Source organism: Phascolarctos cinereus, unplaced genomic scaffold (assembly GCF_003287225.1).
Source record: "Phascolarctos cinereus isolate Bilbo 61053 unplaced genomic scaffold, phaCin_HiC Scaffold_5;HRSCAF=322, whole genome shotgun sequence".
Lineage (NCBI taxonomy): Eukaryota > Metazoa > Chordata > Mammalia > Diprotodontia > Phascolarctidae > Phascolarctos > Phascolarctos cinereus.
Window position 1 is genome coordinate 162087164 of NW_027555958.1, and position 25916 is coordinate 162113079.

The 25916-nt window shown below is 34.6% G+C and overlaps 1 protein-coding gene across 6 annotated transcripts in view; it reads left to right on the top strand.

Moving 5' to 3' along the window:
• The window catches only part of ASCC3 (activating signal cointegrator 1 complex subunit 3), a 358153-nt gene that overhangs the window by 135052 nt on the left and 197185 nt on the right, over positions 1 to 25916 (top strand). For all 6 annotated transcript variants that reach the window (XR_002326776.2, XM_078155224.1, XM_020998271.2 and 3 more), the window contains one exon: positions 13646 to 13780. Coding sequence is in view for 5 of the 6 variants with exons in the window: in XM_078155224.1 (XP_078011350.1) it covers positions 13646 to 13780 (135 nt within the window). In the remaining variant the exon portion in view is untranslated. The remainder of the gene's footprint in view (positions 1 to 13645; positions 13781 to 25916) is intronic.

The following is a 25916-nucleotide window of genomic DNA, read 5'->3' on the forward strand; positions in this document are numbered from 1 at the left end:
ATTCTTATACTCACTAAATGGATAAAATATATATTCTTGCTTTTCATTCTCATTTTTCTTAAAGATTTCCCTGTCCAAGGTCTATGCCTAAGACGTTAACCTGGGCATGTTATAAATCCAATTATAGTTCCTCTATATGAATTCCAAGAGTAAATTCAGGTGTCCATTAGTATTTTAAAGAATTACTTTAGTGCAAGAATTTTTATGATTCCTGTGTACATAGAATCTGAATTTATGATTTGCAGCTGATTTCTTTCATCATCCCAGTATCATTTTGGCTATTTTTGTGACATAAATTAGGTAAGACAGTTTTATTGTTCAGGAACCCTATCATTGAGAGTTCTACCGATATAGGAAAAGAAAGCATAATTTTCAGTCACTAAAATGAAAAGTGTTTAGTGTTTAGGGAAATCCAGAATAAAGTGGTTTTTCTCATAATATTAAAATGAAAAAGTACACTGCTTTTGTAAATTTAACATTCTGGAAACAGTATTGAGAGTTTATTGTTTTCTGAATTCCTAATTTACTGTTGCTTGTCACTTTATATAGGCAGATATATATAGTAGATTAAAATCGTAAAATAAGATATTTAGAAGCTGAACATATTTACAAGCATGAACGCCTGTATCTTACTATTAGGATTTTTAGAGTATCGTGAGTCGTTAGCTTCTTTTAGTGAAACATTTAGTACTTCGACTGAGGAGAGATGACAAGTATTTTTTAAAGCAAATACAGAAGTTGAAATTGTCTGAGAACTAAACTTATAAACAATCCCTTTCAGAAGATTGATGAAATTTATGTCAACATTCAGTACTATTGTTTAAATAGGTTTTATTCATGTTCACCTGAATCTGTTTAGTTTGTGCTTGCAATGCATATTTTGTCACTTAAAAGCTAAGATTTCTTTAGAAGAACTTCAAACTCTTAATGTGAGAAAGCAGAGTTGGCTTTGAACTGTAGAATCTGCATCTAATTATATTGCTTGGAGCTGTGGAACCACTTTTTTCTATTCTAAATTACTTACCCTAGCTTATTTGCATAAGTTAATACACAGAGGTTAGCCAGTGATTTATAAAATCATATGATATAGCTAAGACAGGCTTAATTAACCCTAGTTAAAATAAGTTGAACTTTTTATTATATACCTTCATGGTAACTACCGACCTTGTTTGATAAGAAAAAGAAATCCTTTAGTTTGTTGATATTTCTAATTGCTAATAAAGGTTAAGGAGAAAGTAGCATTTTATTCACTTTCAACTTTAATTGACATTTAATTAATTTTGAATACGTAGGTAGTTCATCCCTGTCTTAGTGGATACATGAGTATTTCAAATATGTGTTTTTTTCCCAGAAACTTGTCAGAACCATTTATGTGTATATGCATATGTACAGAATAAATCTTTTTCTGAGTCATTTATTTTAATGTATATAATAACACAATTGCCTATTAATGTTGTTATTACTTGTTCTCTAAAATGCTTCAGTGATTTACTCTGTTGCTTACTGAATGAATTCCAGAATCATCCACTATTGAAGAAAATAACATAGATGAAAAAATTTGCCAAATTATGGTGGCTAATAGCTGTGGAGAGATTAGAATCTTCTCTGATAAAGGAAAAACCATTATCTATAATGTCTCTGATATATCTAAGTGATTTTTTTTTTATCTGCAACAGTGATTTTTTTCAGTATAGAATACTTCCTGGTTTGGAGACACACTGTGAGTTATCAGCTATTCTTCTGTATTTTATAGCCTTGGATTTTGCCTGAGGTATCAAGAGATTAAGTAACTCAGACTGTTATGAGCATATAGCTGATGAGTCAGAAGCAAAACTTGAACCGATCTTCTTGACTCCAGAGCTAGCTCTCTAGCCTTAATACCACACTACTTCTCATCTAAGAGAAAACATTTAGTAAATTCAACTTGAATTTACATATTGTTTCCTTATGAAGACATGAACATGTCCTGAAAAAACTCACCGTTGTCTTGATTTCTGACTTCAGAGATAGCTGACTTATTATTACTAGTATTAAAAAGTTAAAAATTGTTTCCAAGAGGAAATATGGTTTTGGGGAAAGAATACTGAGCTGAAAGAGAGAAACCTTAGATTCTAATTATGGCTTTTGTACAAACAAGCTTTACAGCCATGTTGATCTCCAAGATCTCTTTTGCTTTAAGATTCTACTAATGTTTTGGGAAATCTATGAACTTCCTGTGAAAGCATATTCTCATAGTTTCTTCTTCCTATGTATTCTTGCCTATTAATAGGTAAAAGTGGCTGGATTGTTCATTCCGTACTCTTCAAGCTGAGCTAAACCTCATCATTCACTTCACTTTTATGAGGCAAAAGCTATGTCTAGCATAAATACTTCCTTCCCCAAAGTTATTTGACTTCTCTATGCCTTAGTTTTCTCATCTGTAAACTGAGGATGTGTACTACATGACTACCAGAGCCCTTTCCAGCTAGAAATTTAAGATTCTTATTCTGAAATTCAGTACCCTCTGCAAATGGAGCTCACCTTACATTATATATACCTCAAACTGGGAATTATAATTCTGTATTCTATATTATCAATATATATTTGATAATATTTTTTATTTCCATTTGAACATATGATGATTGTTTTCATGCATCAAATAAAAGATGATCTTATTGTGAATAAGTATAATGCACATATAAATTCATTCTTCAAAGTTCCCATCTAATTGCAATCAAATGTGCTAACTCATCTGGCATCTGGTAACTTTTCCTTCTTATATAATTTCAGAGAATCCCTTCTAAGTACATAATTCTTTTAAGTTGGCAGCTCTAATGTTTTGTAAAGAAACTTTATTTTTATGTTTTATTGATGTTTTTGCCCTTATATATCACAGTCTATTCTGGAAAACCGAAGAAGGCCCACATTCCCCCATCCACCAGATGGATTACTCCCTTTTGACAGAGAAAACTGCTGTGTAGAAACATCCCATATAGTGACAAAATCTGTGATGTATTCAACATTCTGTCTTAGAATGTCTTGCTCCTCTGCCCTAAGTAGGGAAGTATGTTTCGATGTTCTTCCTTTCCAACTTTCATTTGTCTTTCTTTAACTCAGAGTTGAAACTTTCTTTTTGTGATATTAACATTGATATTGTAGTTACTGTGTAAATTATTTTGGCTCTTTCTATATCTAAATAATATAATTTTAAGCTAAGAAAATGGAAGAGTACACTAATATAGAAGAGATAATTGGAACAAGAAGTAAAGGCTATATTTCATCAGTAACGGTGGAAAAATGTCAACATTGAGTAGGAAAGATGGATGAATTGCAAAGTAAATTATGTAAAAGCTGTTTGAAATGGAACTTTTAAAGATATTTCATACTATACAATTATGTATATATTAATGAGTTGTTAGTTATTTGCTAATATATATTGGCTAGTGTCTTCAACAATTTACTATATATTAGGACAGATTCTGTTGCCCTTACCAGTGAGAAATTCACATACACCATAATGTATTGAAAAAAATTGAGGAAACTGTAAAATTTGCCTGAATTCTAAGTATAATTGCAGCAACTTTTATTCTAAATAAAAGATTACTAACATCACAGATAAGTATTTCAATCCCATCTTTATTTTTAAAATAAGTCATTGCTGGATATTCCCTCCTTACACCCACCACATCTGCACACTCCAGTAGTTGAGACCCTCCCTTATAAAATATTAAGCAAAAACGTTAAGCAAAACAAGCAGCCGTGACCTGACAATGTTTAGCCCTATTGTCCTTAGCCTCTTACCCAGTTTTATTGTTCAGTCATTCAGTTATATACCACTCTTTGTGACCCCACCCACGGGTGCAGAACCTGCGGCCTCAAGGCCACATGTCACAGCCTTCTAGATCCTTGGGTGGGACCTTTTGACTGAGGCAAAGTTTTACAGAACAAATCCTTTTATTAAGGAGATTTGTTCTGTGAAGTTTGGATTTAGTCAAAGGGCTGCACTTGAGGACCTAGAGGCCACACGTGGCCTCAAGGCCGCAGGTTCTCCACCTCTGCATGGGCCATAGCACACTAGGTCCTTATATCCTTTACTGTTTTTCCAAGTCTGTCCAAGTTCGTGTTCATTGTTTCCATGACACTACCAGTCCATCTCATCCTCTGTCATCCCCTTTTCTTTTTGCCTTCAAGGTTTCCCAACATCATGATCTTTTTCAATGAGTCCTGTCTTCTTACTATGTGGTCAGAGTATTTAAGCTTTAGCTTTAATATTTGACCTGCCAGTGATAGCCTGAATTAATTTAAGTATTGACTGATTTGATCTCCTTATTGTCCAAGGGACTCTTACAAGCTTTCTCCAGCACCACAGTCCAAAAACATTCATTGTTTGGTGCTCAGCTTCCCATATTGTCTAACTCTTATAGCTGTACATTGCTGCTGGAAAAACTATACCTTTGACTGTACAGACCTCTGCTGGCAAGGTTATATCTCTGCTTTTTAGTATGTCTTCCAGTTTTGCCAGGGCTTTCCTTCCAAGGAGCAAAAATCTTTTAGTTTCATGGCTGAAGTCGCTGTCTTCAGTGATCTTTGAGCCCAAAAATATAAAATCTGACACTGCTTCCATTTTTTTCTCCTTGTCTTTGCCAGGAAGTGATGGGACCAATTGCCAAGATCTTCATCTTTTTAATGTTAAGCTTCAAGTCAGCTTTTACACTCTTGCTTTTCATCCTCATCTAGAGGCTTCTTAATTCTTCACTTTCTGCCATCAGAATGGTGTCATCTGCATGTCTGAGATGGTTCAAATTTCTCCAGGCAGCCTTAATTCCAGCTTTTGATTCATCCAGCCTGGAATGTCACATGACATACTCTGAATATAAGTTAAGAAATAAGGTGAAAACATGCAGCCTTGTCATACTCCTTTTCCAATCTTACACCTATCAGTTCTATGTTCAGTTCCAACTGTTGCTTTTTGGCCCACGTGTTCCTCAGGAGACAAGTAAAATAAACTGGTATTCCCATATCTTGGAAGACTTGCCACATTTAGTTGTGATCCACACAATCAAAAGCTTTAATATAGCCATCCAAGCAGAAGTAGACGTTTTTCTCCAACTCCCTTGCTTCCACCACAATCCAGCGAATGTTGGAAATTTGGTCTCTAGTTCTTTTGCCTCTTTGAAAACGAATCTACTTTTCTGATAATTCTCAGTTCACATGTTACTGGAGGCTAAATTGCAGAATCTTAAGCACAACTTTGCTGGCATGTGAATGGAGCAGTTCTTTGGGAATTTGAACTTTCCTTGGTATTGTCCTTCTTTAGGATTTAAATGTAAACTGATATTTTCCAATCCAGTGATCACTGTGGAATTTTCCAAATTTGCTGGTATATTGACTGCAGCCCTTTAACAGCATCATTTTTTAGGATTTTAAATAGCTCATCTGGAAATCCATCCCCTCCGCTAGCCTTATTGTTAGCAATGCTTCCTAAGGCCCACTTGACTTCATTTTCCAGGATGTCTAGCTACAGATCAGTAACCAAACCATCATAATTATTTGCAACATTAAGATCTTTCTTATATAGTTCTTTTGTGTATTCTTGCCCCTTCTTCTTAATGTCTTATACTTCTGATAAGTCCCTACCATTTTTTCATGCCCTTTTTTACATGAAACATTCCCTTTTTTTTCTTGAAGAGATCTTGTCTTTCCCTTCCTATTATTTTCTTCTATTTCTTTGAATTACTTATTTTCTCTGAAATTCTGTATTCAGTTGGCTATGTCTTTCCCTTTTTCCTTTCCTTTTGCTATTTCTTCTTTCCTCAGCTATTTATAAAGCCTCATTAGATAGCCTTTTTGCTTTCTTGAAATACCTTTTCTTTGCAGTTTTTGTTGCTGCCTCCTGTACATTATTGCAAATCTCAGTCTGTAGTTCTTCAGGCACTCTGTGTCCCAGATTTAATGCCCTAAATCTATTCATCACCTCTACATATTCATAATGGATGTCATTTAGGTCATACCTATACGGTCTGATGGTTTTCCCTACTTCCCTCAAGTCTAAAATTTGTAATAAAAAGCTCATGATCTGATCCACAGGCAGCTCCAGCTCTTGTTTTAACTGACCTTATAAAGCCTCCCCACCTTGGGCTGCAATGTGTATAATTGGTCTGATCTTGATATCTTGTGATATCCATGTGTAGAGTTGTCTTTTGGGTTGTTGAAAAAGAATGTTTGCTATGACCAGTGAGTTATCTTGATAACACTCTTAGTTTCTGGCTTGTTTCATTTTGTATTACAGGGCCAGACTTGCCTGTTACTCCAGTTATTTTTTGATTTCCTACTTTAACATTCCAGGCCCCTGTGATGAATGAGATATTGTTTTTTTGGTGGTATTTCTAAAAGATGTTGTAGGTCTTCATAGAATTTATCAACTTTGGCCTCTTTGGCATCAGTGGTTGGAGCATAGACTTGCAGTACTGTAATGTTGAATGGTTTGCCTTGGATTTGAACAGATATCATTCTGTCATTTTTGAAATTATAATCCAGTACTGCTTTTCTCACCCTTTTATTAACTGTGAGGGCTACTCCATTTCCTCTAATGGATTCTTGCCCACGGTAATGTATGTGGTGGTCACCTAAATTAAATTCAGCCATTCTCATCCATTTAAGTTCACTGACACCTCAGATGTTGATGTTTAATCTTTCCATCTCCTGTTTGACCACATCCAGCTTACCATGGTTCAGAGATCTTGCATTCCAGGTTTTTAGGCAATATTGATCTGGAGGTCAATAAGCAAAAGTATCAGATTTTTTTTGTTGTTACCAGACATATCTGCAGCTGAGCTTTTTTTTGTTTTGTTTTGTTTTGTTTTGTTTTAGCCCAGCTGTTTCATTAGTACAGGAGCTACTTGTAGCTGTCTTCCACTCTTCCCCAGTAGTACATATTGGACACCTTCTGACCTGAGGGGTTCATATTCAGATGTCATTTCTTTTATCATTTGAATACTGTCTGTGAGGTTTTTCTTAGCAAAGATCCTGGAGGTTTGCCATTTCCTTCTCCACTGGATCACTGTTAGTCAGAACTCTCCACTATGACTTGTCCGTCTTGGATAACAATGGCATAGCTAATACTTTGATTGATTTATATAATCCTTTCCTGAGGCATACAGGGTTAAGTGACTTGTCCAGGGTCACATAGCTAGTAAGTGTCTGAGACCAGATTTGAACTCAGGTACATGAGTCTTCCTGACTTTAGGCCTAGCACTCTACCTACTGTCTAGCTCTCCCCTTGCAAAGTTAAAACATAAATATTTTGTTATCTTTGCTCAAGGATTAGTATTATTTTTTGCATTCACTCTGGGTTTGTCCTCCTTTTAAATTTTTTATTTACATTATTCTAGTGTACATTTTATTTTTCCTTTGGCACTGTTTAATCCACATGCTGTTAGTTAATATAAATCTTGTTTCTCTGAATTCCTCATGTCTATCATTTCTTATGGAACTGTTCTATTGAAAATATCAGTGTGGGATCCAAAGAAGCACCAGGATCTCAATCACTCCCACTCTTACTATTCCCTCTGCTTCCTCATCACCTGGGATGAACAGTCTTTCTTCTGTCCAGCGTGCCGTAACTTAGAGTAGGTGTATTGCTTCCTGTTTTCAGCAACCTCCACATGTATCTCCTTTTCCATGCCTATTCACTAGCTCTCCCATATAGCCTCTCTCTTTAGTGGACTCCCTCTTTACTTTTACTTCTTAGATTTCCTCTCTTCATTTAAGATGCATTTTGTGCACCTTATTCTATATGAAACCTTTCCTGATCCCCCAAAATGCTACTGTCCCTCCCTTGAGACAACCTTATATTTTACTACTTTGTATATATTTGTATTTATTAATTTTGTGTTATGTATGCTGTATGTATTTTTACGTAAACTTTTTTTTTTTTGGTGAGGGCATTTGGGGTTAAGTAACTTGCCCAAAGTCACACAGCTAGTGAGTATTATGTGTCTGAGGCCAGATTTGAACTCAGGTCCTCCTGATTCCAGGCCCGGTGCTCTATCCACTGCGCCACCTACCTGCCCCTACATATATTTCTTATATCCCTCATTTAAAACATAGGCTCGATGCAAGTATGGATTCCTCTGTTCTTTACACTTGCATCTCTGATGCTTTATGCCTGGCACATAATAGGTGCTTAATTAATACTTGTTAACTGATTGATGATAGGACAGCATAAATGCTTCCCGCCATATACATTACCGACCTTTCATTCTTTATGTGGTCCAGGCAAACAGGCTGTCTTGCTGTTCTTCACACATGGCAGTCAATCTCCCATCTCTATGCTAGCTCTGTATCTCCAGTTACAGGCTAGAACTTCATGCTTGGAATTCTACTCCTGCTAAAATTCAGCTCAAATTCCTCTTCCTGTCTCAGAGTTTTCCTGATCGCTTAGATGCAAGTGCCTCACACAAGGGAAATCGAGGCAACTGGACAGAGGATTTTTGAGGTACCTTCAAATTGTGAAATTCTAGATTTTAAAGAAACTGAATATATTAATGTTTTATGTAAAAGAATGCATTGTCTGAGAATGTCTGAATGATAGTGAATATCACTGAACTTGTTGAAGAAGGTTTAGTTCCATAGTATTATTTCAAAACTGTTTTAGATGAAGGTGGAAGAGGAAAGAGGCAAGGAGGACAGGTATATTAGAACCTCCAGAGCCAGAACTGTTCATAGTTGCTCTCTTTGAAGTACATCTAACAAATTAAAGTAAGCTCATAAGTTTCTGTGCCTTCCTTATTGCTTCTTAAGCAAAATAACAACTCCTCTGTCTGGCATTTAAATCCCTTTACCATTTGACACTAACCTGTCTTTTAAGACTTATATCATATTAATTCCCTTCACATATTCTGTATTTCAGCCAAACTAGCCCAGTTGCTATACCTTTTACAAGGCTTTCTAATTTTCTGCCTTCCTGCTTTCACAAAAGCTCTTCCATATGTCTAGAATGCTCCTGCCCATTCAGATCCATGGTCCTCCCAAAAAAGTAGCTGAAGGGTAGTTCCTATCCTATGAGAGGCCTTTTCTGATTCCTCTTCCCCATTTGTTAGTATTAGTATTAGTTTGCTTTATATTTAATTTTTGCACATTTTATATTTACTCAGTGTACTTGTATGTTATTTCTCTCCAGTAAAACAATAACCTTCTTGAGAGCAGGAACTGTTTCTATTTTAGTATTTGCATCATCATTGTCTTGCATGTTGTATGGCAGATAGTTTTTTTTTAACTAGTCTCTTCCCCAAAGTGAAAAGAGCCAAAAAAACTAGACACCATGAATATTTCTAGGTGCTAGGAATACACAGATAAAAAAGAAACCATCCCTAGCACATAATAGGAGCTTTAATTAACTCTCATTGAATTGAATATGGCACTTACTTATTTGAAGCTTTCTCATTGATAATTATTATGAACTTTATAGCAAATTTCAATTTAAAACTATTATACATTTGAATATATTTCATATGTACAATATATCAATATGTTACATATACATAAGTAAACAATAGTCTGATACTTCATTATGAAGTTTCTGTGTATAGTTAAATCAATTTTAAAATAAGACTACTGTGCCAACTTCATTAGTATTTAGTATTATTTTTCACCTTGTGGTGACAGTATCATTTAGGTAAAATTCTTATGAAGACATTAGAAACCTCTTTAGAATTCTAAATAAGTGAGAGGAACCCATCACGCTTACATTTTGATTTTTCTAGAAAATTTAGGACATTCGAACCTATGAAAACATCTACTTAGCAGAAAAAGAAAACATATTCTTCTTATACCGGCAACTTTATTAGCAACACAGTCAGGAAATTGAGTGTTCCAGCTTACTGAACTTTCTAGCTGGGTGTTCAAGACATAGTTAGGAAAACACAATATGATAGGACTATATCTGAGTAGCACTTTAGTCCTACAATATTCATCCATGGAAGTACAAAAATTATTTTCTCTTTACTGCCCTTTGCAAAATATAATCTTTCTCTATTTGAAAATGAGGAAGAAAGGATTTCACAAATGCATGTCTTTAGAAGCCCAAATTATGTTTTTCATCACTTTATATGATAAATTATGTAAATGGCAACTAAAAATCTCCATTTCATTTTAAGAAAAACAAAAAAATCAACAATCTGCTTCAAGTGTGTCTGACAAGGTATGAAATCCTAAATTTTGTGCCCTTGATAGTTATAATTAACATATTTAAAGTGTGTTAAATGAATCATGAAACCTTTTGGGTTTTCTCCCTAAAAGCTTTTTGACACAGGTTACTTTTGTCTGTACAGCTTGATATCTTCTCTATAGCTTTAAGTTTCCCCTCTCATCCCTTTGGGCATGAAGAAGACACTGTATCATCATTTTCCACCCAGCTACTCTCCAGAAACTCATCATCCTGCAAAATCACATCGGCTCTAAACCTCACATCTCCTTAGCACCCTCTGCCGCTGGGCACCTCTGACTTTCTGATTGGAGGTGGTGCAGGGTGGACATCAGAGACCTTCTCCCAGATCCTCCTTTTAAGGAAGGCATCCAGGGCAGCTGTATCATCATATCCTACATGTTACATGCCCCCAAGTTTGTACCTTCTCACTCCATTCTCCTGTAATCTTCAGCTTCTTTTTATGTTTTGTTGTGTTCCCTCATTAGATCGCAAGCTCCTTGAAGGCAGAGACTTAATTTTGCCTTTCTTTGTATCTCCAGTTTTTAACACATAGTAGACACTTAGTAATGTTTATTGACTGACTGATGATAACTATAAGAACTTGATTTTCTGAATTGTTACTTTAACAGTGCTGTTATTAGTTGTTGTTGTAGTAGTAATAAGATAGTGCTTTCTTTCTGTTTACCTTCCCTGTATGTTTATGCGCATAGTTGTTTGTCTGTTTTCTGTCCCACTAGAATGTGAGCTTCTTGTGCACAGGGATCATATTTTTTGGATTCAGTCAAAGGGCTGCACTTGAGATCCTAGAGGGTCACATGTGGCCTTGAGGCCTCAGGTTCCCCACCACTGGATACAGTTATGGTGACTGTGAAAGTAGAGAGACAGGCAGAGAGGTCAGCATATAGAGGCAGTCAGCATGATCTGGCAGCTGATTCAATATTTGGGGTGCGGGAGAACAAGGAGTCAGATTATACTGAAGTTAACAACCTGAGTGATTGGAAGGATGACTGTGACTTCAACAAAAATATGGAAGTTCAGAAAAGGGTTTTTTTTGGGGGAGGGTAGGGAAGGTAGGCTTGGAAGGTGAGTTCTCTTTTGAACATGTTGAGTGGAATTGTATCTAAAATATCCAGTTTGAATGGACAGATAATTGTCAATCAAGCAACATCTAAGAAACCAGTTAGAAGAAGTCATGATATCTACTCTGATATAGTCGCATTGTTCTTTTTATTTAGTGAGTAATAAAGTATTCTAAGATTTCAGAACTGTTTTTAAAAATAGTTTGCTTTTTTCTCAGTTACACATAAAAACAATTTTTTACATTCCTATTTTTGAATTTTGAGTTCCAAGTTCTCTCCTTCCCTTCCCTCCTTGCTCATTGAGAAGGCAAGCAGTTTGATATAGGTTATACATGTGCAGTCATGCAAAACATATTTCCATACTAGTTATGTTGTGAAAGAAAACAAAGAAAATAACCCAAGAAAAATTAAATTAAATTAAAAATGTTTTGATCTACATTCAGTCTCCTTCAGGTCTTTCTCTGGAAGTGGATAGTATTTTTCATCATAGGTACTTTGGAATTGTCTTGAATCATTGTATTGCTGAGAATAGCTAGGTCATTCACAGCTGGGATTGCTGTTAATGTATACAGTGTTCTTCTTGTTCTGCTTGCTTTACTTCGTATCATTTCATGTAAGTCTTTCCAGGTTTTTCTGAAAGCAACCTCTCCATCATTTCTTACAGCATAATAATACTTTATTACAATCATATACCACAACTTTTTCAGCCATTCCCCAGTTGATGGTTATCCCTTTACTTTCCAATTCTTTGCCATCACAAAAAGATCTGCTATAGTTTTGTACAAATAGGTCCCTTTAATTTTTTTTATTATTATTATCTCTTTGGCATACAGACCTAGTAGTGATATTTGTAGGTCAATGGATATGCATAGTTTTATAGCCCTTTTGACATAGTTCCAGATTTCTCTCCAAGAATGGTTTAATCATTTCACAACTCCACCAACAGTGCATTAGTGTCTCAATTTTCCCACATCCCCTCCAAAATTTGTCATTTTTCTTTTTTTGTCATATTAGCCAATCTGACAGATATGAGGTGGTACATCAGAGTTGTTTTAATTTGTATCTTTCTAGTCAGTAGTAAATTAGAGCATTTTTTTCATATGTCTATAGATAGCTTTGATTACTTTATCTGAAAGGTCATATCCTTTGACCATTTATCAATTGGGAAATAGTTATTATTTTTCATGAATTTGACTCCTGTTCTCTATATATTTGATAAATAAAGCCTTTTTCAGAGAAACTTGCAGTATTTTTTTTCAGAATTATAATTACTGCGTATTTCCCTTCATCCTATTTTCCCCATTTATCCTTAGACTCTCTCCTTTCACCCTGTCCATTTTCGAAAGTGTTTTGCTAATTACTCAAGTATGTATAAATAATTTATTATACTCAGACCCTAGTATTATGGTAATAGCCGACTAGAGTAATATGAGTAAGGTTACAACTATTCTTTGAACTTCATGTTATTCATTACCTTTAGGAACATCTTCTGTTCTTTTAGAATGCATGCAATAATATTGACTATTTATGAGGTGGTGTTATATTTTACAAAACCTTTGATTTCATTGGCGTCTGGAGTGCCCAGTTCACCAAACTCTCTTCTACCCATACATATCTGTAACTATTCCCAAACGTATAGCCAGAAAGAATTTCCTGAGGCGGTGATCAGTTAAGTGCTTTGTCCAGGATCAAATATTTGGGAGCCCAAGAGCTCATATGAGTGAGAGGTGAGACATAAACTCCTGTCTTATTGACTCCAAGGCGAGCTCTCTGTACACAATATAGGCTACAATTATTTCTTGTAAATGGGGATTTGTTGGGTAGCTTGTAAACTATGCTGCCTGTGGGCTTTCCATTGTCTTCCTCCTACCCATTGTCTTCCTCCTACAATCAGAATTTGGACTCCGCCTGTGGGACCTTGGCTTTAAAAATTAAGCACTCACTTTATCTTGCTTAGAACTAGATCATGCCACTTACTAGATATTTCCCAGCCATTTTGCCCTTCCCAGTGTACCCTTCCACACCCTTTCTAAGTCTATCTCCCCTTGATATCTTCTCTTCTAGAATGTAAGTTCTATAGGCAGTGTCTGATTTGCCTGTCTTTGTATCCCTAATGCTTAACATAGTGCCTGATAACAAAGTGCTTAATAAATTTCTTTTTCCTTCATTCATCCATTCAAAATCTTTGGTTTCTTGAGGGAGTATGGTTGTAAAACATGTTTTGTTGGGGGAAATTGGTGCTAAAAGAACTGAATAGCTGACATCAAAAAGAAGTTTATTAAAGAAAGCAAACATTTTGTATTTGATTAGATGTTTATATTCTGCTTAATAATGTTCATCTTTCAGTTTATTGAATAAATTGCTTTTTATTTTGTTTTAGGTGATGGTTTTTGTTCATGCTCGAAATGCTACTGTACGAACAGCTATGGCTTTAAGAGAAAAAGCCAAAAATAATGGCCACATTTGCTATTTTTTGCCAAACCAAGGAGCTGACTATGGACATGCTGAAAAACAGGTAGGGGACTGATGAGAATTTTTTAAAAATTGAAGTAAAAAACACATTGCAGATATATGATATAATAGGCTGGACTTTCCTTTCTTTGACTGATGATGTTTTTAAGGAATGTATGACAGAAGTTAAATTATTATTACCTTCCATACTCCATTATAATTGCCCTGGTTTCTTCTGTTGTTTGGTTAAACACTATAAACTTACTTTTAGCTCTAATTTTCTACACTTTTAAAATACAGACTTCCCTAATAAAAGTACAAGCTTTTTGAAAAGCAGCAGTAAATTTTCATTAAGGTTGTGAAATCTGATCTTTAAATGACCTGTATTATGCATTTCTCAAAATAATCTCCTTTAGCTGTACATATATTTTTCAATAATGTGAAATTACTACTTTTATACAATCTTTAAAAATATTTTTATTTTCTACATAGATTGAAATCATCACATACATCTCATTTTATGGAAGAAATTCAATGCTAAACTCAGTTATATTTTGTAGTTTAATTTAGCATTGCCTTGGTTACATTATTACTTGAAATTATTAGGCATATTTTGAAAGCAGTACAAAATAATTAGTATGTATATATGTGTAGTAAGGAACAGAATATGTAAAGAAAATCCCAATGATTAAGATAGATTTTGTTAAAGGAATGTAAGAGAACAATTTCTGTTTTCTTTTTTGACACTTAATTCCCAACTGTTCTCAGTCTCATTGTTACTCCCAATACTTTCTTCACACTGCTGTTCAGTGTTACTTTGCAGCGGTGTAGTGGCTACATTAGTGGCTCCTTTTTCTTGAAGCCCACCATTTTCTTCTCACTTTCTCACCTTCTCACCTTCTCTCCTTTGTCTGAGAAGACTTTGCCTGTTACATTAGTGAAAAAAATCACAGAATTACAGGATCTTGAGCTCACATTTTCCCCATATTCAGTACTTCAAAATCTTCACTTGTCTTTAACTCCTTTGTACCTTTCACTTAGGAAGACATGCCCATCTCCTTGACAGGGCTTATAGGTTTACTTGTATCCTTGATCTGACCTCTTCTCTGTCATCTTCTCCAGGAGTTTGTGTCATAAAGTTTTCTACCTCTGAAGGATCTTGAGCCTCTTCACATCTCTCAATCTTCACTGCTTACAAATTATTTAGGGTTTCCCCATCATGTCATACCCTCAAGCCATCTTCTGAATCTGTTATCTTTCATTGCCCAAATCTAGAACAAGACACCCTTTTTTGAGCAGTGGAGAAGAGAATACAAATTGATTGAATGACAAATTATTAACAAAAATAATATCATATAGCCTATTTACTATTTATAGTTACAATTATATATTTTTGTTATACAGATATAATAACTAACAGACATCTGACTATTAGGATAAAAATGTTTTTTATTATTAACATAAAAGGGTAAAGATCACTAAACTACATCCATATTTATTAGCAAAAAGACAATTAGGAGAAATATGAAAGGAAGATATAAAATATAAAAGAGATATAAAAGAAAGAAATATAAAAGAGAAACAAATTGAAAAGGGAGTATGGACTGCATGTTCTTTTCAAAATAAACATCAGGCCTCACAAAAATTGTTCAATACTAGATTATGTAGTTGTCCTATATAAATTTAAAAAGGCAGAAATTATACATACTGTATTTTTGCCTCATGACACCATAAATTTAAATAACAGTCAAATTAGTAAAATTATACAACTATGTAGAACTCGGAAAAGCTACCTGTTTAATAGTAATTGAGTTTTGAAAAGAAAACAGGGGAGAATACCCTTAGTGTAATATTTAAAAGAGATAGTACTTATAGGAAAAAAAGCCTGTGGGTTCAATTATAAATCACCAACCGTTATTAAGTGCCCAGTATGTGCCAGGAACTAAGCAAGTCAGAAAATTTAGCCAAAGCTGTTCTTTGAATCAAAGTCACATTAGTAAGAAATAAAGTTGAAAATAAGTAAATTAAACTTTTATAAGACTCTAGAAAGGAACCAAAGCAAGAGCCTCTGAAAAAATTGAAAAAGAGAAAGATTATAAGCATAAGAACAGAAGCAGGTAGACTTGAAGTTGAATGAAGTTAATAATTAAAACTAAGAGTTGCTTTTTCAGAAAGACTAGTTAAATTGACGAACATCTTTCAAGTTTAGTCCAAAGACTAAGAATACAAATCAATCTCTAAAATTAAAAATGAGAAAGGAGATACTACAGCATACAAAAAAGAAATATAAAAACAATTTTGGGGGAGAGTACTTTATGTTACTATATTCTTTTTTTTCTTTTTTTGCATTTTAAGTTGTATTTCTTAATGTTTGAGCTCAGAAGTTATTGTTAGCACAAAAAGGGAAACACACTGCATTGGACTTGGAGTCAGAAGACCTGAATTTGGGTTCTGTGTACAGTTACTTACTAATTGTGAGGTCTAGGACAAATTTTTTTCCCTATTCTGGGCCTCTGTTTCTTTTACTTTTAAAAATATATTTTATTTATGAATTTTGTTTTTATATCCTTCAAATTTTGCATATTCCTCACCATCCTCCTTCCCAGAGATGTCCCCTTTTTTTATTAATTGATTTATTTTTAGTTTTCAACATCCACTTCCATAAGATTTTGAGTTTTAAATTTTCTCCTCCTCTCTATCATTCCCCCTCCTCAAGACGGAGAGCAATCTAACATAGGCTGTGCATATACATTCATGTTAAACACATTTTCACATTTTCCATGTAGTAAGGAAGAATTAAAAGTAATAGAAGGAACCATGAGAAGGAAGAAACAAAACAAAACAAACAAAACAAAAGAGCTAATCTGCATTCAGACTCCATAGTTCTTTCTGTGGATATGGCTAGGATTTTCCATCATGAGTCTTTTGGAATTGCCTTAGATACTTGCATTGCTGAGAAGAGCTATGTCTATCAGAGTTAGTCATCACACAATGTCAGACATATCTCTTGTAATAAAGATTTTTAAAGAGGAAAAAAAGAGAAGAAAAAATTAGCCAAACTAATCAGTACATTGGGGAAAAAATCCAGTGTTCAAACAAATCAGATAATTACAGTAGTTTATTATATACCAAGAAATTGCCAAAAAATGACACAGTAGGAAATGATTTTTTTTTTTTAAGGATGAGCTATCTTGAGGGTTGAAATTAGAGGAGTCACTCAGTCATCAAAGATTTAGCTTGCCAAAAACAAACCAAAAAATATCCGGGCCAGATGATTTCACAGTAGAATTCTTTAAGTAAAAATAATCTCTATTATATATTTATTCACAATTTTTTTAAAAAATAGAGAAATATACAGCATTATTCCAATACCTTTTATGAGACAAATATAGTGTTGATTTTATAACCAGATAAAGATAATACCAAAAAAAAATTTGCATGCCAGTTTCACTAATGAATATAGAATGAATCAAACAAAGTCAAATATTATCTTCAACTCACTCCATTCTCTACCTCCTACTGTTCACCTGCCACATTGCTACCCTAGGAGAACTCTACTCTGAGGCATTCCTCCCCTAACTGGTAGCATTTTGCCTCTGAGCATTATTTTGGGAAAGACCCCAGTCATGCTTCACTTCACTTTCTCCTAAACTGCCTCCGTTTTACCCCTCTTCATTGCTCCTTAACAGATACCCTTCCTTCACCTCTCCCCTTTTCTAGCACCTCTCTTACTGTGTAAGGTCCTTTAGGGTAGGGACTGTCTTGCTTGCTTTCATTTGTGTTCCCGTGTGCATAGCACATAATAAATGCTCCCTCATTCTGCCTTTCTCTCATGTAGTATTCACTAATCCAGACTCTCATCCCCAAAGAAATCAGACATCAGATATAATCTCTCCTTTCTTAGTTTTCTGATATCCTTTTTACCTTTACCTCTCCCACAAGACATTGCATTCTGCTTTGAGTTGTATTTCTATGTGTGCATGTTCTATCTCCCCTAATAGGCCACCAGTACCTTGAAAGCAAGAATTATGTCTCCTTTTCCTTATTTCCACCGATAAATAGTCTTAGCACAATATTTTTTCATAAAGTGGGTACTCTGTAATTGTTTGCCGAATTGAACCTCTGATCCTAATGTTTCCTTTTTATAATCCATCCTCTTATCCTTGCTTGACTGCATTTCTTACCTGTAACTGCCCCATGTGTTTTATCATGCTAGTTTTTTTCATAATTATATGTGTATATTAATGAAATTATTTTCATCTAACTTTAGTTCATATACTATTCATTGAGTCCTTGTTATGTACTACCAGACCAGAGTCCACAATGTGGCATAAAGAAATCATCACATAATTTACTGCTTTGGTAGAACATTTGCAGGACAATGTTTATGAATCTCAAAACGTTTAATACTGTATCTGGGCAGTGTCAGGAGAAATCACTGGGATTCTGAGTCACTGGAAAATCTTCATGGAAGAAGTAGGATTTGACCTAAGAACAAACATGACATATTTGGTAGCCAGTGATGTTTCTAGCCTAACTTCAGTAGAAGATTGTTATTGGGAAGTATTCTTACATTACTTCCTATCTTCTCAAGATGCAGTTAGTCCTGAGAAACCTGGAACCTGAGAACACTAGAAATAAGTATTTGATTTCTGTTTTCATGCCTTGATTATGTGAGGTAATTTCCACTAATTTTTCTTTTCCTTTTTTTCCAAGTGTATTCTTCTTCACCTCTTTTTCCACTCTTTTCCCACATCTATTCATGCCCTGTGTTTATTATAATTGCAATTTTTGTAATTAAAATATTTTGTCTGTATTTCAGTATTTCTTTTAATCTTTGATGTCATTGAAATAGATGCTCTTTCTAACTATGCAGGTCACAGTCTATCCTTGACTCCTCTTTTTGTTTGACTTCTATCTATGTCCTCTTGTGATCTCTGCAGAGCATTTAGCCAACAGTAGCTATCTTCCTCTCATTATTCTGTCATTATATGAAAATGGAACTTTCATGCTATACATTAGTTATCTCTTGTTCTCACCCCATGATGAGACCTCTTTTATTTTTCAGTTGCACATTTCTCTAATAATATTCCTTATACCACTTCACTTTTCCACCATTCTTTATTGTTAACCTGTTTCATTCAACAGATACCCAAATGTGTCTCTCCATTCCACTTGGGTGATCTTTAAAAAAACTAGTATATGAAACGTGTTATTGTCTACACAAACAATTGTTCAGTAAATATTTATCAAATGCCTACTAAGTACCAGGCATTATGCCAAGCACTGGGTATACAAAAAGAGGAAAAAGACAGTCCTTACCCTCAAGGAACTTATAATCTAATGGCAGAGACAATATGCAAACAAATATATACAAAGCAGGCTATATACAGGATCAATAGGAGATAATTAACAGAGGGAAGGCACTGAAATTAAGAGGAGTTGGGGAAGGCTTCCTATAGAAGGTGAGATTTTAGTTGGGACCTAAAGGAAGCCAGGTAAGTCAGTAATAATGGCTAATATTTACATAGCACTTACTGTGTGCCAGACACTGTGCTAAACTTAGCAGTAAGTGGAAATGAGGAGCAAGAGCTTTCCAAGTATGGAGGAAGGACATCTAGAAAAGATTTTATATTTGCTCCTGTAGGCACTAGGTAGCCACTGGAATTGGTTGAGTAGGGGAGTGATGTGGTCATACCTGTGCTTTAAGAAAAATCATTTTAGTTATCTGAATGGAGAATGGAGTGGGGAGAGGTTTGAGGCAGACTGACCCACCAGCAGGCTGTTGCAATAATCCTGGCAGGAGGTGATAAGGGCCTGCACCAGGGTGGTGGCAGTGTCAAAGGAAAGAAAAGGCATAGGAGAGATGTTGCAGAGGGAAAATGACAGGCCTTGGCAACAGCTCTGCTTGATTTCAACTGCACTAGACAAGATTCCCTGGTCAGGATAAGGTGATCATTGCAGTTCTCATCCTCATGCTGCTGACTTGGCCTTGAAAATGCAGCTCCTTCCTGCTTCCCTCAGCACCCTCTCCCCATTGATTGGTAGACTGGAGGACACTACATTCCTCTCAGAGCTCTCTTTTATAGAGGATAGCTATCCATTTGGACTTTCTAGCTCACTTTACTTTCTGTCTGCACCTCTGCTTGGTTTCACCTCCATGAATCAAGATACCCCCTTGCATGTCATTTCCCATCCCCAACCCCTACTCCTATTTTCCAGCTTTCTTTTTCTGTGTTACCTTCTCCTGTTAGATTGTAAGCTTCTTGAGGGCAGGGACTGTATTTTTCTTATTTGTATCCCCGTTGCCTAGCACAGTGCCTGGCACATAACAGGTGCCTAATGTTTATTGAATTGAATTGGGAGTAAGGGAAATTTCCTAGGTTGCAGGCCTGAGGGACTGGAAGGATGTTGTTGCTCTCTACCATAATAGGAATGGGGGAGGGAAGGTTTAGGCGAAAAGGTAATAGGTTCTATTTTACACAGTTTGAGTTTAAGATGCCTCCTAGACATCCAGTTTGGGATGTCTGAAAGGCGATTGAGAATGTGAGATTGGAAGACAACAGAAGGATTGGGGCAGGATAGGGAGATTTGAGAATCATCAGCATAGAGATGATAATTAAATACATGGAAGTGATACGATCATCAAGTGAAGTAATGTAGAGTTCGAAGAGAAGAGTGTCCAGGACAGAACCCTGAGGGACCCCTGTGGTTAAAGGGAATGATCTGGAAGAGAATCTAGCAAAGGAGACAGAAAAGGAAACATCAGATAGTTTAGAGGAGAACCAGGAGAGAGTGGTATCCTGAAAACCTTGAGAGAAGAGAGTGATCAAAGTTGTCAAAGGCTGCAGAGAAATAAAAGAGAATGAGGCTTGAGAAAGGCCATTGGGTTTGGCAAACAAGAGATCATTAGAAACTTTAGAGAGAGCAGTTTTGGTGAAATAGAAATAATAAGGTCAGAAGGCTGATTGTGTATAGGACAGTGGTTAGCATCCTATGAGATTGAGTTATTCCTTTTGTTTTTTTAACCAGACGTATAATTTCATCACTGTAGAGAATGCCCGTTTAGGAACATTTAACAATAATCTTCCTTTCAGCTTAGCTTTAGAGATTTTCCTGGGACACTTAGACATTAATTAACTTACCCAAAGTTGCATATCTGGTATGTGTCAGCGTTGGAACTTGGAACTCAAGTCTTCCTGACTCCTGTGTCTTGCAATTTTCTATCAGCTATGCCAGTGTTGATGTCATGCCTCTTAATTACTGGAATCTTCTACTTTTCCTTTCTGTTTCAAAACTATTAAATTTAGTTCCTGTTATATTTTTTGTTGAGATATTTTCTGAGTATAAAATTTCCTTTTTCTTCTTACGCAGCATTATATCTTTGTAGATGTTTAATTATTTTGATTTTTAATAACATTAAGATTTAGAAATTTTAAAAACTTGGTTTCTTTTGAAATTGAAATTTACTAGTGCCTTTAAAACTTGAACATTGAGAGCCATCTGCTGGATTTTTGCCTGCTACACACCTGTTAATTCTGTCTGCTGTTCCAAATATGGTCACTGTAAAAGGCATGAAATATTCTGAGAATTAGAGACTATATTCACTGATTTTTCAAACTAGTATTCTTTTAATACTACTATTTATTTTATCCTTTTCATTTAATCATACATCTCATTTATTTTCAGATGCCATTATTTTTAAAAGATATGACTTGAAATAGTTGAAAATTTCTTTAAACTTGACTATAATTTTGAGAATTAAAAATCTATTTTTTTTAAATGAATCTTTGGATTCTTTCTTGGCCTTGCTTTTATTAGTAAAATTTTTCTTCTGTATATTTATGTTCAAAGAATGTTAGGCAAAAAACAAATGTAAGCTGATAAGTGTAGAACAACAGGTACAACATCCATTAGAACACCACATGGAATGAGGAGAAAATATTCTTCAGTAGCCTAAACTGTACCATCTCAAATTTGGAGTGGGTTTTAGAAGTCAATTAGACCAACTTACTTACAGAATTCAAGAAGAGAAAATATGCCACTTGCCAAACTGTGAGGAAAGTTTGATCATGCTTGGATCTATGAAAATGTATTCTCTTTCATAAAATTGTCAATATCTGACTCAGTTTTGTAAACTTGAAGTCACAATTGAGACATGCATTGACTAAGTTTATTCCATTCTTTCCTTACGTAGTTGTGTGTTACATACCAATATCATCATTTGATTCAGAAGACATTTGTAGAGCCAGACCTAGGTTAAATTCTGACTGTATTATTTTTTTTTCCTATGTGTCCTTGAGTAAGTCATTTATCTTTCAGTATCCCGTTTCCTTATTTGTAAATTGAAGGGATTAGACTAGAGAAGGTCCAAGGTCTCTTGCAGCTCTAAATTTATGTTTGTATGAATTGATGTAGACTGATCAACTAGACTTCGCCCTAAAACTTTGTACTTCAGTATGAGTAATATTAAACTGTTTTCTAGATTGCTTTTGCAATTGTTGCAGTTGCTAACACACACACTGCCTTTATTTTTTTCAATAACTAACTACATATTTTACTGTTAGCCTCAATTAAAAAAATTTTTGCAGCCTGCTCATGACGCCCACTATTTTTTTTAACCTTGGAAAACCTCTGTTCTAGTTTATCCTCTTCATTTTACAGACAGGTAATTTGAGACCTTAGCAATTTTCCCCAAGTCACATGTCATCCTTAATCTAAGCATGCCTGGCAACATTTACTGCCTTGAACTTAAATTAATTTTACACTGACAAAAACTTATTTACCTTTTTTCAATCTTTTTCTCATAATGAATGCACACAACCGTATTTTATACAAATAATACTTTTTCCCTTACATCAAGTTTGAGAATCACTTATCTAAGTGGTTCAGTGTAGAAATAATTGATAGATTTACATAAATATTCTTTAGACTTAATTATTCCTATCTAACTTTTATTGAACAGTCTAAACCTATGCTATGAAAAAAAATATTATTCCCAATCATAGATTCAAAAATTTTTCCTTGATTTATAGTCATAGTTTTGAATATTGTAATATTGCTACCCTCTGAAGGATCAGAGGGCCTTTCTGAAGGTTTTATCTGGGATCTCCAAATTTAAACCTAGCTTTCTGAAGCTACCTCAGTATTTCATTCAATTTATTATAGAGTCTCATTTCATTTGTATAATATAGAGATGGTAGCATCTCTGTAGAGGCTATTACTGTGCCAGTAATATTTTTTCCAAAACGTTTTTAAAAATAAAAAAAATTAGGTACAATAAACATTTAAATACAATTAGATGGTAAATTTGCTGACTTAAACATAATTTTCTTCTTAAATGTTCAAAGTTACAACCTTATGTCTGACTATGCCAGATATGGCCTTTAAAATGTTTTGTAACAATTAATATTCATCATATCTGAATTCTATTATGTGAATGTAAGTAAAGTCTTATTACAATGACTACCATTAAAAAATAGCATTCTGTGTAACAAATTTATGCAGTAGCATGGAATAGTCTTCATCGGATTTCCTTGTCTACTCATCTACCGTAAATGTGTTCTCTAGTCAATAAGTCACTCTCTTTATATTAAGTAAAACCCTAGTGGGGGGGGTGGAGGTAGAAGGAGTATTTTGACTTTGTGGGGGACATCGATTAGATCAGGCCCATACAACCTGCAGCCCCGAGGTCCACTTGCAGCACACCAAAGGATTTACTCCACATTTTTCTCAGGCCACCCAAAATCCTTTGGCAGACCACAGGTTGTGCAGCCCTGGAATAGATGATTTAGATTCCACCTAATACCAGTATTCTCTGATTCTACTCTTCACAGTTCTGTTTTGTTGTTGTTGTTTGTTTGTTTGTTTGTTTTTTCATTAAAAAATCAATTAACATTTATACCTCCTCCCCATTTCCAATCTCTAAATCACTTTCACTTAAAAATTAATGAAACTCCTTCATCACTTAACTAAAACAAAATTAAGTTGCTACTTAAAAAAGGAAATACCTAAAGAAGTTAGTACCTATAAAGCACCTGCTACCAAAATTCAAAACAAAACAATTTTTTTTTCCTTTTACTGAATTCACTGTTGTGACACTAGGCCTTAACTCTTCATTTGTAGCTCCTACTTACTGGGAATGTGATTTTCAACAACTTGTCATTTAAATAAAATTCTACTATAATAAAAACAATTTAGATTTTCAGGTATTGCTAAAGTAGAATTTTATGTCTAGAGTATAATAGGAAATTATTTTTGGGAAAACAGGGATAAATGAGTAGGGTGATTATAAGGATAAAATCATTTAACATATGTAAAGTGCTTTCCATACCTTAAAGCATTACATAGATGCTAGCTATTATTTTTATATAACTTCCTTTTTGCCTTGCCTTCAAAAATTTTTGTACAAAACTATATTAAAATAAAATTTTGAAAGACCTGATTCTTTGGAAAATTATGTATGTCTAAGTACACAGCAGTTACACAGCTTAATTTTCTTTATAATCATATAGCAGAAATTTCATAATTTTATGTTTTTATGAAGCGAATACTGTCATTAAGGTTAGGAAACGAGTATATATTCAAGCCACTTTAAAATTACTTTATTTCAAATATAATGAAATAAAAATTTACTTAAATTGGAAACTTTTCAGATTTTTAACTCTCTAGGAACTTTTGCAGTCAACTGCTTTCCCTTACAGACTTTTTTTTTAATACTAAAATGCTCTTAGATGACAGTAGCACAGATTGCCCCCAGAATTGTATAAATAGTTCTCAGACAGTGGATAATAGTTTACCAGAATTGTCTGTGCTGATTGGCATTATAGGTATTTTTAATCCTCCTGTGTGAAAACATAGCATCACTTCCTCCTATTTTTTTTAAAAAGGGAAACAGCCAAACAAACATTTATGTATCAGAGACTATGCTAAGTGCTTAGGGTATAAATAGATTCAGGAAATGATCACCCATTGTGGACCTCTTGTCTAGAAACTAATTTATATGGCAAAAACTGGTGTTTGCATTGGTAGCCTGGGGAAAATCCATTAAACTTATGCACCCCGAGGAAGTTGGCTTTAAAAGGGTACAATATGTTACTGATCATCATATATCTAGCCCAACCAAGTGATACCAATCCTGCCTATGTATCTCTACATTGTTTTCAGTAGTCTAATTGTAGATTTTGACTGGGTCTATAAAAACTAGATATGGCAAAAAATTTTCTGGCATTAATGTTGACAAGCCTCAGTTTATTTCTGCTTCAACAGCTTTTCATTGATAATTTAATAGAATCAACGTAAGATTTTTGCGTTTCCTACAAGAGATAATGTTGGGGGGGGTTAATTCACTTTTTTTGTATTTTCAGCGCTGAATTCTATCTCTCTTCTTTCCCTTTTCCCTCCATTGAGAACATAAGAAAAACAAAACCCATCACAAACATGTATAAAAAAAGTGCCTCAACATGCTCTGAACCCATTACCTCCCTGTCTGGTGTATACAATGTTTCATCATGAGTCTTTTGGATTTGTGCTTGGTCATTGCATTGATAAGGGTTCCTAAAGTCTTTCAAAGTTGTTTGACTTTATATTTTTATCATATAAGTTGTTCTCCTGGTACTTCTTACTTCACTTTCATCAATTCATACATGTCTTCTCAGGTTTCTCTAAAACCATCCCCTTTTTCATTTCTTATAACACAATAATGTTCCATCACATTCATATACCATAACTTGTTTAGCCATTCCGCAATTGATAGATCCTCCCTTAGTTTCCAATTCTTTGCCATCACAAAAATTGTCACTACAAATTGTGTGTGTGTGTGTGTGTGTGTGTGTGTGTGTGTGTTCCTTTACTCTTTTTTTTGAACCAAGAAGTAATCTTATAGGAGCCACACAGATCTTGTAGCTCAAATTCTATTCAGGCTTTACCTTAGTGTCATAAAAAGAACTTATGGTCCAGAAAATTTTATTCCATTTATTCTATTATTTGGACTTTATAAAAACCTCTAAAGTAAATGTGCTAATAATATAGTTCCCCTGATTGCACAAGTTTGAGAAATTGCTCTCCAGATTCAGTGATGAATGCAAAGTGAATTTAAAATATCAGTTATTTAAAGCATTGATAATGGAGGAAAGAGTTTTATAATGAGCCCTTGCCTTAGAAAATATCCCTTGGTGGTACAAGTTATAGTTGCTTTAACC